The sequence below is a fragment of the Chaetodon trifascialis genome, chromosome 20 (genome assembly GCF_039877785.1).
Source record: "Chaetodon trifascialis isolate fChaTrf1 chromosome 20, fChaTrf1.hap1, whole genome shotgun sequence".
NCBI lineage: Eukaryota > Metazoa > Chordata > Actinopteri > Chaetodontiformes > Chaetodontidae > Chaetodon > Chaetodon trifascialis.
This window is the reverse complement of record NC_092075.1, coordinates 2,810,001-2,826,362: the sequence shown is the minus strand read 5'-3', so window position 1 is coordinate 2,826,362 and position 16,362 is coordinate 2,810,001. Positions and strand designations below refer to the sequence as shown.

Sequence of the window (16,362 nt, the reverse complement as noted above, 5' to 3'; positions counted from 1 at the left end):
TTGGCAAAGGTTTATTTGATATCGCTGTGTTGGTGTCCCTACAACATTGTAATTAATGTTGCTCCACATTGAACATGATTGCAGCTGACCAATTGTGTTAGAAAGGCAATTTCTCCTTTCTCAGTGTTGGGGAACCTCCGGCCTCCGGGCTCAGCGATAACAAAAATCCCATAAAATGATAACAGGGGGTTTTCAGGGCGGTTCCTGAACGCAACACACAGGTCGCGGTTGAAATACGTCAATCCATCATGGCGCCAGTCAACAACACGGAAGTAGCTGTGGAGTATCGCGGTTTTCTAGAGAGATGGACAAACGATTTTTTTAAGTAACAGACAAACCAACGTGTTTTAGTTAGTTTGTGGGGACGAGCTCGTGGAGATGAAGAAGGCTAATCTCCAGAGTCATTCCAGCTACAAACATGCTAACCTGGATGAGCTCCATATAAAGTTAGCTTCAGAGGAGTTTGGCTGCCCAACAAGCAGCTTTCTGACGGAGACAGTGTTCTGCGGGCAGGTTTGAGCTAACAGCTGAGAAGCCAAAACGTCATTCAGAAGGAGAATTTGTGCTTTGTTGCTGCTGCTGTGGAGCTGCTAGCATGAGGCTAAGTCAAACTGCTCCAGCCGGTCAGTTTGTCTGGAATAATTCATGGAGACTTTGCATGTTCCTGTCTGCATGTAAGCAGCTGCAACAACCTGCTGCTGAGATCAGCCCTGTTTAAAAGGAAAGACTGAAAACCAGCTGCGTGTAGCATCATCATCATCATCATCATCATCATCATCATCATCATCATCATCATCATCATCACTACCACCATCTGACGTCACCAAAGAGAAGCAGGTCGAGTCAGCGCAGAGGTAAGTGTGATATATGTGTTGAGTAAATTTGTATGGTCAGGGGTGCGGCCAGGATGTGGTGCCAGGGGGCCCGAGGCCAACCTGATACAAGTGAGCCCCCTCCACACCTCCAGCTGTGGCCTGGCTTTTGTGCCATAGTTGTTGCAGTGGTCTGTGTGACTGGGACCAGCTGGTCTGTGAGTGGGACTGGTGGTTGAATCAGTAGGTATTTTTGGCTACTGCAAATTATATTTTTGTTTGCATTTTGCGTGCTACCATTTGCCCAAATCAGCTGCTGCTGCTGCTGCTGCTGCTGCTGCTGCTGCTGCTGCTGCTGCTGCTGCTGTAGTAGGTGGTTTCAAATAGCCAAGCCCACCACACACTACCTGAGCAGCGCCAAACGTCGAAATTAGAGACAGGTGGCGAAGAAAGTGGAGCACCTAGCAGCTAAAGAGCCAATGCTTTTCTCAGGAGTTGGTGGAGACCAGAGCGGAGCCGAAAGGACGGCGGATATTGGGTTGACCAGGTGGACAGAAACAGAAATGAATGCTGATGTTGTTCTGAGTCTGCTGGATGTGAAAGGCTTCTGTTCGCCGTAAACACTTTATCAGGTTTTGTGTGCAGGTTTTTGGAAAAAAGGTAAATGAAAATAGAAATCAAAGCAGCTTTAAAAGACAGACACGAAGTTACACAAAGGCCCGTCTTGCTGCTAAAAGAAAAGCAAACGCGTAAACACGTTTAGTTGAGTTTTATTCATTGGAAAGCCTGGAAATCAGTGTCCCCGACAGCATCCACGCGTCACATCTGCCACATGCAGAGCAGTGTCGCTGGTGGGCAGCGCTGTTGGTACCCTACTTTTCACATTTACAAAACGTGTTATGCAACCACAGTTTTTGTGCACAGTCCAATTCAAATTATTCAAATCTATTTTTATGCATTCACACATTAGTATTCATTTGTGTGTATCTGTCAGGACTCTGGATGATAGCAAACTGATCACAGCGTTGCATCAGGCCTCACCCTCCGCTGCTCTGATCGGTGAGGTTTGACTGGCAGATGCTAATTTTCTTTATTTCAAAGTGCGCCTTTAAATTCACTGAATTTTTCTTAATGTACGCCGCCAGAAGTGAAATAAAAAATAATTTCAGGCAGATTACAGCTTTAGAGGAGTTACATTTGCATTGCTTAAAACATGGCTTTGTTTTTAATGAGTGTCCTGTACATTCAGTGGCCACTTTATTAGGTACATCTGCACAATCTAATGCAGTCCAATCCAGCCTCTCGGCCACACTTTCTGCCTTTGCAAAGATACAGGAGCCGAGTTCAGTTTTTACTGGAGGTATTAATTTAACTATGTACACAAAAGTTACTAGTGATCCCAGCTGGCAGATTACACAATGCAATATAGAGTAAAACATTCCCCTCTGAAATAGGAATTACTCAAGTAAAATACAGGCACATCATACTTGTACTTGAGTAAATGTACATAGTTACTTTCCACCACTGCAGACGTCTCACCTCATAATCAGTCAGTCAGTGAAGAGAGTCTCAGGAGCTGTTCAGATGTCCAGAGTGCTACATTATAGTCCACTGATGGAGGCTATAATTGCAGCTCCGTTCATGCCCCAAGCACATAAGATACCCATAATTAGCATTCACATTCTCCCCATCCAAGCCAGCAGGAGTCCTCAACAGATACATTATCACATCTCAAAGTCTCCACGCACTGTCAATTTGCTCATCTCCAAGCTGGAAAGCTCCGCGTCCCCCATGACCTCCCATCACCACTTTCTTCCCACTCTCACCTCCCGGGCAGCGTGGCAGTAATGTGTGCAAGCATGCACATGTGAACAGTGGGACTAATGCAGCCTGTGAGCAATGTAATACCTCACTAGGCAGTGCGCCAAATCAAGCCAGGATTACACCACATGCTCCCAGCAGTCCGTTACTATCCTGCTAGGATCAGTCAGATCCAACCCCACTGACTTCTGTAAGTGTGTGTGTGTGTGTGTGTGTGTGTGTGTGTGTGTGTGTGTGTGTGTGTGTGTGTGTGTGTGTGTGTGTGTGTGTGTGTGTGTGTGTGTGTGTGTGTGTGTGTGTGTGTGATGCCCTCCAGCAGTGGAAGAAGAAGTATGTAGATCTTGCAGAAGTAAACGTCCTGCATTTAAAGTATTTTCATCGTGTGTATCTTAGTGTCGAGGTGCAGCTAATTGTGATTATTTGTTTGCGCGAAAATCATAAATAGTAAATTAAAGCTAATGTAGAATGCATGTGTGTGGCCACTCGAGGGCAGCAGAAACAAGTCGTAAACACAAATTGATATAACAAACTTGTTTGCAAACAGTCCAAAGTTCTCTGTCTTTTAGCTCTGTTTTTGGTCTCCACCCCCTCCCGAGGGACATACCTGTCTCTTTAGCTGCTAAATGCTCCACCATGTTCACCAGCTCGTCTCTAACTGTGTCTGTCTGCTGTTTGCTGCTCAGCAGGTAGTGGACAGAGGCTTTTTACAGCTTTTCCCCTGAAAACAGCTGCCTGCTGTGGCTGAAAATGATGCCCAGACCACATGTACATGAGTATTTTTGAAAACAGTGTTTTTCCTCTTTTGTTCTCAGAAAAGTCCTGTTCTCACAAGCGCTATTTTAAAAACATCTCTGTCCAAATGCAAAAACACAGGCAGGAATCACATGTGTGCAGTGATGGTGAAGTGGAGTTATTCCTCTTTATCACACTCGAATATGAAGTTAGCAAAACCCAGGAAAATGCGGACTGTCTGGGAGTCCTGCTCATGCTCTAACATGTCGGCTGTTTGTACCAAATGTTGCCTCGTGTAACGTTAAACTATGGAACAAACAGACAGACGAGAGTCTTCCCCGACAACACGTCAGCTCTGGGAACGGATTCTGAGCATCTTCACTAAAAGATCCTTTTAAACCCTAAAACTGTGTGTGTGTGTGGACCGAAGGCCAAAGCGCACAGAGAAGGCCACGTCTGAAGAAATACCCTTTTACAGTACAGTGCTGGTATACAAATACTGATTATAGCCACTTTGGATAAAAGTGTAAACAGTACAATATTTCCCTTTGAAATTTCATGTAATACTGTGTAAAAAAACTACATTACAAGCAAAATATACTGAGGTGAAGCAAATATTATTGACGGTAAAAGTACTTAATGTATAAAAATGAATCCCTGATTTTATGTCTTTATTTTTTATATCATTATTATTACTTTTGTAGCCAATTAGCTAGCTAATTCCAGCTAATTCGAGCTCTTATAGCTAATTACTTCACACTGGAAGAAATTGAACCACAGCGAAGCTACGCTACCAAGAAATTCTAACAAAATAAAATGCAAAAAAGTCACAATATTTCAAATATTTCACAATTAATTTCCTCTCGTATCTTGTAAAACTACCAAACGGTAATGTTAGCGAGGGCATGGTTGAATGCTAACGTCAGCGGTTGCCTAATGGTAGCTAATGGGTTATCAAATATGCTGTTTGACCTCAAAACATGGCTGGATTTTCAGCGTATGCTGTCGTTGTAGTTGCTAATCAATCAGGAAGCTCACAATGTGAAATGATTACGTGTGTGTGTGTGTGTGTGTGTGTGTGTGTGTGTGTGTGTGTGTGTGTGTGTGTGTGTGTGTGTGTGTGTGTGTGTGTGTGTGTGTGTGTGTGTGTGTGCGTGCGTGTGTGTGGACTGAAGGTGGCTTAGTAATCTGGTTTTTCAGCTGAAATCCAGAGAGAAAAAGGTGCAAAGAACGGGATTATTATCTGGAGACAGGGAGGATGATGATGAGGGAGGAGGGTGACAAAGAGGGAGGAAGTAAAGGGGAAGAAAAGAGGGGGGAGAGGTGCACGAGATGAACCCATGTTGGTAGGAAGCAGAGAAACAGGGACAGCGGCGGGGAGGGATCCTACGCTCGCAAGAGGAAGCATGATCCCGCTGTGAAGCCGAGCTGCCGGGCTATATTTAGCTTCTGTTGCCATGTGCCGGGAATGTGCATGGCAGAGGGAGACACACACACACGCGCACACACACACAGTGATAGGCCCACACACAGTAGGTTTATTACCGGTCATGCACCCCTGCACGTGTGTGCGATGAGTTTCTGGGATGCAAGTTTCTCTCGTGATTTCCGACATGAGATCATATGTCCTCGTTAGATGTGAGGCGATGCGTGTGATGCACACAAACCTGGACGTTCACACATGCTGACACGTGATTTTTACATCTCTGGCCATCACTAAAACTGAAGGTTTTGGAGCTGCAGGGTCTATAAATCATTGAGGTCTTCGCAGGCAGCAGTGTTCTGTAAATGTGCGTTCTGACGAGGCATCGGTGAGGATGACGACGTGAGAACGAAGGATGAAACACCAGCAGCCGTGCGTGCTGTCATATAGATTTACTCTCTCGACCTCTTCAGCTTGTCTGCGCCATTTTGCCTCTTTAAAGTTAAATGCACATCCCTCTATAATCTGCTTCAGGAAGCCACGGTGCAGCGCAGAGCTACGGCTCAGCATCTCTCGTTGGTGTGCAGTCAGTCAAGAAACAGCCCAAGGTGTCGCCATGCAAACCCGCGCAGGCTCTACCAATGAGAAGACGTCGACTTCCTGTGAACTGCCTCTGATTGGCCGAGTTTATTTAAGTCTGTCATTGTGAATGTGTATGAACAGATTGACATTCAATTTGGTGAGTGCAGGGAAATTCAGATTACAGGCTGTTCTGCGTGTGTCTGTCATGAGGAAGGCTTCAAACCATGTGTTCTAAACTGAGTCACGAGCACAAGACGTTGTGGTTTTACAGCCTGTCACTAAATTATATTATAACCGCTCACAGATCGAAGTGGACCCAGTTATGTAACGTCACAGCTGTGAGCGACACAACAGAACAGAACTCTAAGAAATAGTTCAACATTTCTGCTTAGCTTAGCTTAGCATAAAGACTGGAAACAAGTGGAAACAGCTAGCCGGGCTCTGTCCAAGGTGACGAAACACACCTACCTGCAGCTCCAGAGCTGGATTTGTACTTCTGCATTAAGGAGTTACATGAAGAAGCAACGCCTCAGATGATGTGCAGATACAAGAAACTGAACTCAAATGGACGATAGAGACCCGAAGTGACACCAGAACTTCTGGGAGCTGTCGTTTTTTTCTGCACTCACAAATTAATCGTTTAACTGTAAAACCACAAAGGCTCAGTCTCTGCTCGCAGTGGAGCTCATGAAAGGATGCTGAATGAGTGAGTGAATATGACAGAAACGTTGAAGTGAGACATGAAAAGATCAGTGTATGACAGCAGCACTGCTAATCCATGCAAATTCAGGTTATTAATAATCCAGGTTATTAATAAAAGGAGAGAAAATGACTTTCAATCGTGTGTTCTCGCCTCGTGTGTGCGGTGGTGCCAGATGTGTTTAATTCCAAGGTCATTAACATCCTCGCTGTCCTCTGGAGACTGGGATTAGCACGTTTTTAATCTGATAATTTCACCAGATTATGTGACATCTAAAGCCTGCAGCTCATTGAGTAACCGTGCAAATGTTTACTATGATAAAATCTTAATCTTGGTCATTTTAGCTCCTAACCTACTGGCTGTTCGACCTCGCAGAGCAAAGCCTGACCGATATTTGGGCCACGGTTTGATATCTGGTTTTCCTGGATTTTGCCTCTCAGGTTGTGAGGAAGACTGCAGACTCTAGTCAGGGCTGAGAAAGTCCACTAACTTCTCCAACTGTTAAAAAAAATAATTTTGCTGGTTTTAGTTACAGACAATTCATCTAAAGAGACGACGATCTTCAGTCAATGATAAATAAAGACAGTTCTTTGTTGTAAAAGCAGAAATAAGACATTATTTATGGAGATGAAGGGTTTATTGGTGAAATTGGAAATATATGGATGATATAAATGAACATAACAGGTGAAAGTTAATGGAAATTTTTTTATAAAAATCAAACTAAACCAAACTGAAGCAAATTAGAGAAACGATTCATGAGGCTGAGGAGGGATGTCTAAACTAAAAACCCTGTTTACAGCTGCATTGACACGCGTCACGGGCGACTGGATCACCAGTGGATGGCGCTAAATACAAGCGTGAACGGCCGCCAAGATGCATTGTGATCCAATCAGTCAAACCACTTGCCGAGGTCACGATGTGACCACATGTCTTTTGTAGTGTGAACGTTACTGTGAGCGTCCTCGATAAGGTCGTGACAGGAACACGCCTCATCAGCGCAGAATGTGGTAGTTGTTTTGGTTTCAGCGTTCAGTGAAAATGGAGAAGAGAGCTGATTTACGTGGAGTACAAGGTCCTGTTTGGTCTTGTCCTGCTTTCAGAAAGTTGTGAATGTCTTTGTGGTGTCAGTCACAGTTCTGTTTTCTTAGCTAGCTGTTGGCCAGCGTGAAACAAACATGGCAGCTCCTAATAGCTGCGTGGGGCCCTTTGACCCAAAGTGACGTAGGCAGGAATGAAATCTGAACACAAGTGGTCAGCGGGACACCTTGCAGACAGCATGATAGACACAGGTGTGAGCGGCAGTGTGCCTCAGCCGTCCACTTCTGATCGGATTACCTGATGCCAGGTGTGAACGGGGTCAGTGATTTGTCTGCAGCCAGGACGTTTGTAACCTAGAACCACAACTTACTTGCAGACCTGAAAACAGGACGTTGATCCTTCCAACGGCCGGTGACAATAGTTCCACACTCTGCCACCATAACCACGCTATTTGCAACAGCTGATCCTTTTTACAGCTTCGGATGCATCAACAATCCCAAACAAGGAAGCCATAATTACAAATTACCCTTACAGACAGTAACGTGCTGACTGCCATACACGCACTTCGAGCAAATGACAACCCTCGGAGAATTTCCCCCTGACTGCTTCACCAAATCTGGCTGAAAGCTCAGCCCCAGTCTTCCTGCGGTTCTGTGGTGGGTGGACTATAAGCAGGAACCCGGCGGGTACGTCGAGCGAACTGCAAGCAGGCAGCCTCACGAGATCGCGCGACTGCGGCCCGGAGATGTCTGAAAGCAGCCAACACAACAACAAAACAAAAAAATGACACAACCCGAAGGGGAAGCATCCTGCAGCCTAACGAGAAATCCCTGAAGATATCACCACAGTGACACTTAGACGACCTTCTGAATGAGACACGACAATCCGACGCTTCCAGAGAACAACAACACATTTCCTAAACCAGAGCAAAACCAAAGACCAAAACAGCCCTGGCAACAGAGCAGGCAGCCAAAACCGCCTAATTAGCATGTGCAGTTAACACCGTGCGCTGCTGCTACCTGAGGCACAAAACCGTTCACCAAAATAACCCGAATCGACCACAGCTTGTAAAGGACGGAGAGAAGAGGGAAAAACTGTTAATCCTTCACGTGTGACGTACAACCACGACTGCAATGTGATAACTCGCTAATCGTTTTTGACATAAACTCAACTGAAAACAGCACAAAGTCAATATATTTAATGTTTCTCCACATCAGCTTCACTGGTTTCTGGGAATATCTGCTTACTCTGAATCTGACGCAGCAGCATGCAAAGACTGGGAAAGATGTGGAACGCTCCAAAAACACCTGTTTGGATCATCCCACAGGTAAACAGGCTGATTGGTAACAGGTGAGAGCGTCATGATTGGGTATGAGAGGGTCATCCTGGAAAGGCTCAGTCGATCACAGCGAGGATGGAGCGAGCTCACCTCTTTGTGAACACATGACTGGATGAAGAAGATGAACACATGTCGTTCACGCTGGGATTAAAAGTTTAAAATAAAGCTTCCAGTGTTTTTTTTTCCCCCAATTTCTCCCTTCATGTCAGCAAAACATCTCATAAAATGACATCTCCAAAACCTCACTGGCCTTCTGTGAGCTCGGCGAGCTGAACTCACGCAAACATCTGAAACTGAAAACTTGCACTTCTCATGCACTGTGGTTGTCTATGTGTGTGCCTTTAATGTCCGTTTTTATTGGACATTAAATTGGACCGCAGTTATGTATTTGCTTCAGGCTGATTATCTTCGTCATGTGTCCTTTAAGTACAACCTCTAAAGCCTCTGTTAGCTATCTAAGATATCTAAAATACATAGCAAACATTTCATATAACAATGATTATTAAGAATAATATTTATTTTTGCAGAGCCAGGCACATTTAGCCAAACAAACTTTTAAAGTTTTTACATTCAAATGTTTCCTGTTGCAAAAAACTGAACAACACATTTATACTAACAGACAAGAGACAAATAAACTGAATTTCAGGAACAATTAGAATGAATATCATATCAAAAAATAGATAGTTATAAATGATTATAAAAAAAGAATATCCTTTTACAGGTTTCTCTATCAAATATGACAAGACTAGCATATTGTTTAGGAATAAAAATGATATAAAGCAAAACTGTTTTTAGTGCGTTACACTGATACATTAGTAATGTCACTTTCAGAGCATCATCGCTGCAGGCTGAGGGACGACTGCAGACAATCACGCCATCTAGTGGTGAGGCAGAAGAGGTAAACTACAAAAAGAGTCCTCATAAACAGGGAGGCAGTCTGAACACACAGCAGTATTTTTTAGTTTAGTTTGAAGCTGGTGAGACGTCTGTAGGTGTCGGCCTCACACATCTCCACAGGCTGGTTTTCGCCCTCGTAGGAAGTGCTGATGAACCAACCGCTGCACGTGACCGACTCAAAGGTAGTCTCAGAGAGTCCCGTGGATCGCTTGAAGAAGAGGAAACGATCCATGTTTCTGTCCGTGCTAATCGTTTGCAAATCCTCCTCACAGCATTCCTGCCACGAGACACAAGGAGAGAAATCCTTTAATGTACAGAAGCACTTTACTGCCATAAAAGCAAAAAATAAAAAATAAAAAAAAACAAAAAAAAAAGATGAAAGTTAGTTATGAAAAAAAACATGAATGAAAACATTTTAAAATGTAACATTTTTGAGATCAAATCAAACAAGTGAAAAGATTAAAGCCAAAACATTGATTTATTAAATAATGACGCCGTAAAAAGTCCAAAAAAGGATGTACCTCCAGATTCAGCACCGCTCTGCCGTCTTTCATACAGCAGGAAAGGTGGAGGTTGCTGCTGGTGATGGACAGAACGACGGTCTGAGCTCCACCAGCAGAGAGGCAGGGAGCGATGTACCTCGACAGCTTGAAGCTCACTGAAGTGCAGACAGAAAGTTGTTCGGGAGAACGTTTGTTTTAGTCTGAACTGTAGAAGAAGTCCTGCATTCAAATCTTAAAACTACAGAAGGACTATCAGCAACATGCACTTCAAGTAAGGGTCACCACATAAATCTGAGAGGTCGTCAGGTGATTGATGGGAGAGAAAAGTGCTGATACATTAAATACAATAATAGAACACAGTGTCTTTAGCGTATCGCAGATCTTTTCATGGAAAATCTTAAAATATGCTGTAAAGTACAACATCAAAGTGCAGCACTTGAGTAAATACGTCTTGGACTCGTGGTCCTCGTACCTTTGCTTTCACAGTGTCCTCCTTGCAGAGTGATGGCCTTCAGGTTCATGGCTCCTGATTGGTGGACGATGTCTTTCTGTGACGTGTCACACAGCGTGCACAGCCTCACGCTGTTCACGCGCTGGAATTTACCTCGCGTCACCCCCGTGGAGACGTTCTCTGTCGTCTTGACAACCGTTTCTGTGGAGAGATGGAGGCCGATGTCTTTCAGAGAGCAGACGTGACGTCACGTCGAGGCTAGCTTCTGTTGTAGCCTTTGTGATTTTAAGTTAAAACGATTTCCTGTCCAATCAGAATTCAGCGGCGCGGCAGGGCAGGCACTTGGTTACTTCCATATCGATAAAAATCTCCGACGCTCTCTTCTGAAGTCGTTTTTCCGGCTCTGCATAGAAACTCGTACAGGCTTCAGTCCTCTCCTGTTGCCGCTCTGGACTCACCAATGTACTCCTCTTTTTACGTGACATTCAGGGAGCGTCTGGTCATTGTTTTTTAATGATCGAACCATTTGAACTGAACCATTCTTATCTGTAAATGTAGTTAATGTTAATGTAGTTACAAATGTCAGTGGGCTTTTGAATGGGGCTTTTATTTCTCTTGGAAGTTCTGGTTTCACGTCAGCTTTGTTACACAATTAAGGGAACTTGCGAAACACTGATGTGAAACAGCGTTTTTACCCACCGTCCACTACGCTGTCCATGATAACGCTGCAGAGCGCACCCTCATTTAGCCGCCCGCCGCTGCTCACGAGGGGCCTTTTCATCCTGTTCACGGCCAGCATCAGGTAGGCGACACACTGCATGGTCTTCGGGTTGTGGGAAAGCACCAGATCCAGCCCCTCGTCGAGTCTGACGACCTCGTCCTGAACATCCTGCAGAGAGAAGAGAAACTACACATCTGGTCCTCCGGCAGGTGCTTCCTCTTAGCTGAGTCACACAAAGTCAAAGCAGCGACATTTGAACAACTCAGTGAAAGTAGATCAGTAAATGCAAATAACACTGCAGCTCAGGATACAGGGTCCCTCACATGCATGTAGAACCTCACACACAACATTTTCAAACACACAAATATATAATTTCACTTCTACACACAGTGCTTTAGCTCTCAAACGTCCACGTTTTTGGTCTGATTTTGTCAATCACATAAAATCAAAACCCTCGAACAAATCTTGTGTGTCTACCCTAATATATCCTGATATATCTTATCCTCCCAGTTAAATTCATACAATGTCAATAATTTAAGCTCATACATGTAATATTTTTTAACCAGGACCTTCAGTATTTGAATGGAGGAGCTTGTGAGAAATAAGGTGTGTCAGATTAAGTATTCTATAGCTGTTATTTCAGTGTGTCAGACAGATATTTTAGGTGAATATAAGCACTGCATCCGGTGGTATTATTATATATTCATACATACACATATCCTGCATACATGTATTCTTTATGATGCTCACTTAAGGCATGTGAAAGTGGCAATGCATGACAGTGAAAATGCATATTTCTAAAATGAACAATCTGAGTGAACATGAAGTGAATTATGGCCTGAACGGCGCTCCGTAAACACTCATCATCTTACCTTCATGTTAAAGCAGCAGGATTCAATTCCTCCGTCGTCTAGTTCAGTTGAGCTGAAACACAGAGCAGGCGAATATAAAATATGCCTTTCTAAAAGCTCTTAATTGGAACTTTAATGACACGTACCTGTAATTAATAATTTTATCAACCCAACTGCTAATTTTCACCGTTTTTTGTCCCGTTTTGTTCACCAGCACATGTGCCGGATGCTGGAAGTCAGAAGTGAAACACATGTTCCACACAGGCTCAAATTGTTCCCTTTTCACAGGCGGTCGCTTGGCATTTCGGGCTTTTTGCAAAATATTTTCAGAAACGAATCTCAGTGTTTTCAGGAGGTAGTGAAAAAAGCATTTAGTTAGATTTAAATCATGTGAGGTCACTTTCTTGAACTTACCCCTCCAGAGCTTGAGACAGATCGAAGTCGCACATTGTCTTGATGTAAACTGTTAAAGAATGATTAAATATGAGAAGTTGAGTACTTTAAGTGTTTGTTTTTTGGTTTTTTTTTTTGGTCACAGAAGCTTCCAGTTGATAGTCTCGTCCCACCTGTGTGCGCCTTAGTCTGAGCCGTCTTTTATAGTCTCACAGCTTCCTCGTTGTGGCTTCACATGCTAACTTCCTCTGACATCAAAAACCACATGAAGGTCCACGCCGACTTCATCGAGTGAGAATAGAAAATGCGAAACGCTCTGTCCACTTGACACCAGAGACAGTTGTTAAATCAGCTGGTTTCAGAATCAGAACCAGCATTTTGGCCAAGTATGTGAACACAAACAAGAACTTTCAGTTGCTCTCAGTGTTGCAGATAAAAACAAAGCAACAAAGCTGAGCAGAGGTAACATATAACCGTTACATACATACAAGGAGGGGAAAATAGGTGCATATGTAAATATAAGAAGCTTTCACTCATCTTTCTGTCACAGGAAACAATATGTGACACTTTCCAGGTGACTGCTGTGGATTTCGTAGGCAGAGATGGTGACTTTTGCTAGCTGGCATAAGCTAATGCTAACACCGAAAACTCTACACAAAGAGGTGGAGCGTGGGTGGAGCTGAGGTTGGCCACATTATGCCTGCTTGCTGAAACCTAGCGGCTAGCTGTCACTCGGAGTGGCCACGGCCATAATTATGCATAACTTTAAGCATTAATAAAGATTCGTGCAGTGTAGTTCTTCTGATTTAGCTTCTGAGTCACTGTTTTGAATAATTGTTTTTATCGCGTGACATTGGAGATGCCTACCAGTAACGTGTCTTCTCATAACATGAGCTCATTTGACCCAGAAAAATACTTCCTCCCACCCCTGGGCTCAAAGCACTGGCAGGTAGTTGGGTATTGCAGGAAAAATGCTGCATTGTGTCTTCTATTATTGTATTGTGAATACTTACAGTACTTGTTGAGGTACATTAGTTGTGAATGCTGGTGCAAAAAGACAAACTAAACATGAGACTAAACATGAGATAACCGATAACCTTATTACACATCCAACAGCGGTTTCTAACCACATGTCAGATACAATCACCTCCAGGTTTACTCATGCAGAAGAAGAAAGAAGAGCGGGGGGGATTCCCAAGTCTGGTCGAGCTGTGAGGATGAACCATTCGAGGGTTGACGTAATTAAGCTTTTCATCAAAACATCGAGTTTCCATATGCTGACAGGAAAAACACAATCCAATTAGCAGCTAGTGAGACTGTGTTTAGAAAGACTTCGAAGCAAAAGAGCAGAAGAGGAAATATGAGAAATATTCACTACAGTATTTAATCGACTTCCAGTGAATTCAGCGTTCTCTTCACACCTGTTGATGGAACAGCTAGATAATACTTCCTACTGGCATCACTGCGTGTTTCAGGTATATTTGCACTGAGAGTTGAAAGGTTTCACCCAGATTGCGATAAATACACTTCTGGTTTCATTGGCCGAAGTTCTGAATAATCTGCTTCCGACCCAAGAACGTGGAAGTGAAGGGAGTTTCCTGCTTTCAGAAATCCCGTTTGAACGCGAGTCTCGGCTCTCTGAGGCTGAGCTAAATGCTAACGTAAGCATGCTAACATGTGCACAGTGGCAATGCTAACGTGGTAAGCAGAAATAATACATTTTAGTTTTGGGTGTTAGCGTGCTAATTTTCACTAATTAGAAGCAGCGCTGTCACGATACCAACGTTTTCACATTGATACCAAAACCACGTTTAGCATCACGATACCTGATACGGAGTGCTTTCATTTCTTATTCTCTGACTGAAAGTTCGTTGTTTTCATGACGTAGCTGTGTCCCGAGTCCACTTTCTGGCTTTGTATTATATTATATCTGTGTTTATAGTAAAAAATGTCTTCAACAGCCCAAAATTAAACTTAACTACAGGCTGCTTGATTTTCATTTTGAGGGTATAAACCACCTGTAGGGTGTTTTGTTAATCTCTCTTCTTATTTCAATCACTTGCAAAAATTACAAATTACACACACACTTAAATGTATATATAAGAGTTACCAGTCATACACAGTGCAGGGTAATATTTATAATGTAAGGTTATGTTGCAGCTTTAGTTCCTCATCAGTTCTTCCCGTCATTAACATGCGCTCACACACTCTCATGCTCACCCTTCACCCCTGATTCCACTGACCTTCACTCTCCACGTGTTTTTGAACTTTTGTCATAATTAATCTCAGACTCTTCGATGATTCACAGCCTTTCGAGCCTTTTGTTTGTGATAAACTGGGGGCTCATTCATAGAGATATGCAGGTAATTTGATATGTGTGAGCGTGGTGTTCTGTGGGGATTAGCTTGTGTTGCGTTCGAGTACATGCTGATTAGCTGGTCCTGGTGTGTTTGTGCGTCGATCCACCTTTTGTGGACACTCCATCATGGGGGTTGTTTGATTGATGCAACAAAGAACAGCTGTTGACTGCTGCAGGTTGATGGTGGTGGTTGCGGCTGTAAGGCTGGCATTAAGGCTGTTTAGGCAGCGGGTTTGGCGATTAAAGCAGTTTGGTTGAGGAGCCCAGTTCGGGTTCAGGTCCAGTTGGGAATCCTGGGACGACTGCTGGGCTTATTTTTGAGCAGCAGTCAGACACGGGGAGATGAACAAGCTAATGCTGAATTTGCTCCGGACTTGTTGTCGGTGCTCAGCTGCAGGAGTGATGTCTTTTAAACGTCTTTGTGATTTGATTTTAAGTTCCTCTCCAGAGTGTACTGCTACATGTTTGAGCAAGTGTAAAGTTACTGATGCTCTTGAAGCTGCAGTTTTATCTGATTTGCTCCTGCACAGACTTCACATTATTGTCATGGACAGACTTATCGGACGGATGGATGTCCTGTCCTCAGGTATGACTCTAGATGTTTGGGCTGTTTGTCCAGGCTGCTCTCGGGGTAAACGAGCTCCTGCTGAGGCCTGGAGAGGAGCCCCGGCGGCTGCTAACAGCCTGCCTCTTCTTCCCTGCAGGCACCTGTTCGCTTATGTTGCAGCTTTAGTTCCTCTTCAGTTCTTCCCTTTGCTTTGTTAGCATGCACCTCTCCTCTTTCATGCAAACCCCACTCGACCTACTCCACCAATGACAAAGCTCGTTTTCTCAAGATAACGGCATTAAAGAAATCATTTTGGCCGTTCTCAGCTTCCGTAGGACAGTGAAAACCTTGAAGAAAGAGAGCAAGAGCTCAAACTGCCTCTGGTCAGTCACTGTTGTACAGTAATTAGACTTGTAAATGTTCATGTGTACATATGAAATTGGTTGTATGTATTAATTACTTTCACTGACACGTCTGTGGTCAAATACAATCCCAGCAAAAAGACCGGAGAGGGCGTATGGAAATGTTCATGAAGCTCGACTCCTGAGTCCTGGTACATACTGCTTCAGGAAATAGCCACAGCCTCACGCTCTGAGTCTGACATTGACCAAACCTCTCAGCTTCTTCCAACTTTTTGTTTTTTTTATGTAAAATACCAAATTAACTGCCAGCGATTATCATGACTGTGAAGAGCAGTTTGCTTTTAGCTGCCTGGGTGGCGACTGACTCCGTCGGATTTACTGTTAATCATGGCAAATCGTGCTATAGTCATTAAAATCCCAACCTCATGCTGGTGAACCAAATGAATTGACTGAGTTTCAGATGCCTCTCTAATCTCTGATCATTTTTGGAGTGTAGTTTGTTTTGCTGAGGTTGGGGGGGATTTTCAGTGGTTAGGTTTGTCAGTTTTGAAGAATGATGATGCAATGTTTTGGGAAAATCCATGCCTTGGCCTTTTGGCGGTGCCCCCACCTTCCTGTACTTTTTAATGACCACAAACATAATCACACTTGAGATGGTGTGAAAACACTGCAGATGTACACAGTGAGTAGAGTTCAGTTTGCTGCAGTTTTTATCAGTTTAGTCGATCTAGAAAGTTAAATTACAGGTTCAGATCTGTGACATTTGGTCTGCGTAGTAGCAGGAAAAGAATAAGACCGGTGTTTGATACCAGAAAGAAAACTGAGAGAGCA

General features: G+C 43.7%; 1 protein-coding gene across 1 annotated transcript; it reads right to left on the bottom strand.

Annotated features, from left to right (window-relative positions):
• Positions 1–8,951: 8,951 nt before the first annotated feature.
• il1b (interleukin 1, beta) lies at positions 8,952–12,368 on the bottom strand. The gene is made up of 6 exons (XM_070989142.1): positions 12,285–12,368; positions 11,892–11,943; positions 10,998–11,187; positions 10,320–10,499; positions 9,866–10,002; positions 8,952–9,621 (listed from the first exon to the last, which is right to left on the bottom strand). The coding sequence occupies exons 1-6, from the start codon at positions 12,317–12,319 to the stop codon at positions 9,406–9,408; spliced, it is 810 nt and encodes a 269-aa protein (XP_070845243.1). The 5' UTR covers positions 12,320–12,368; the 3' UTR covers positions 8,952–9,405.
• Positions 12,369–16,362: the final 3,994 nt, after the last annotated feature.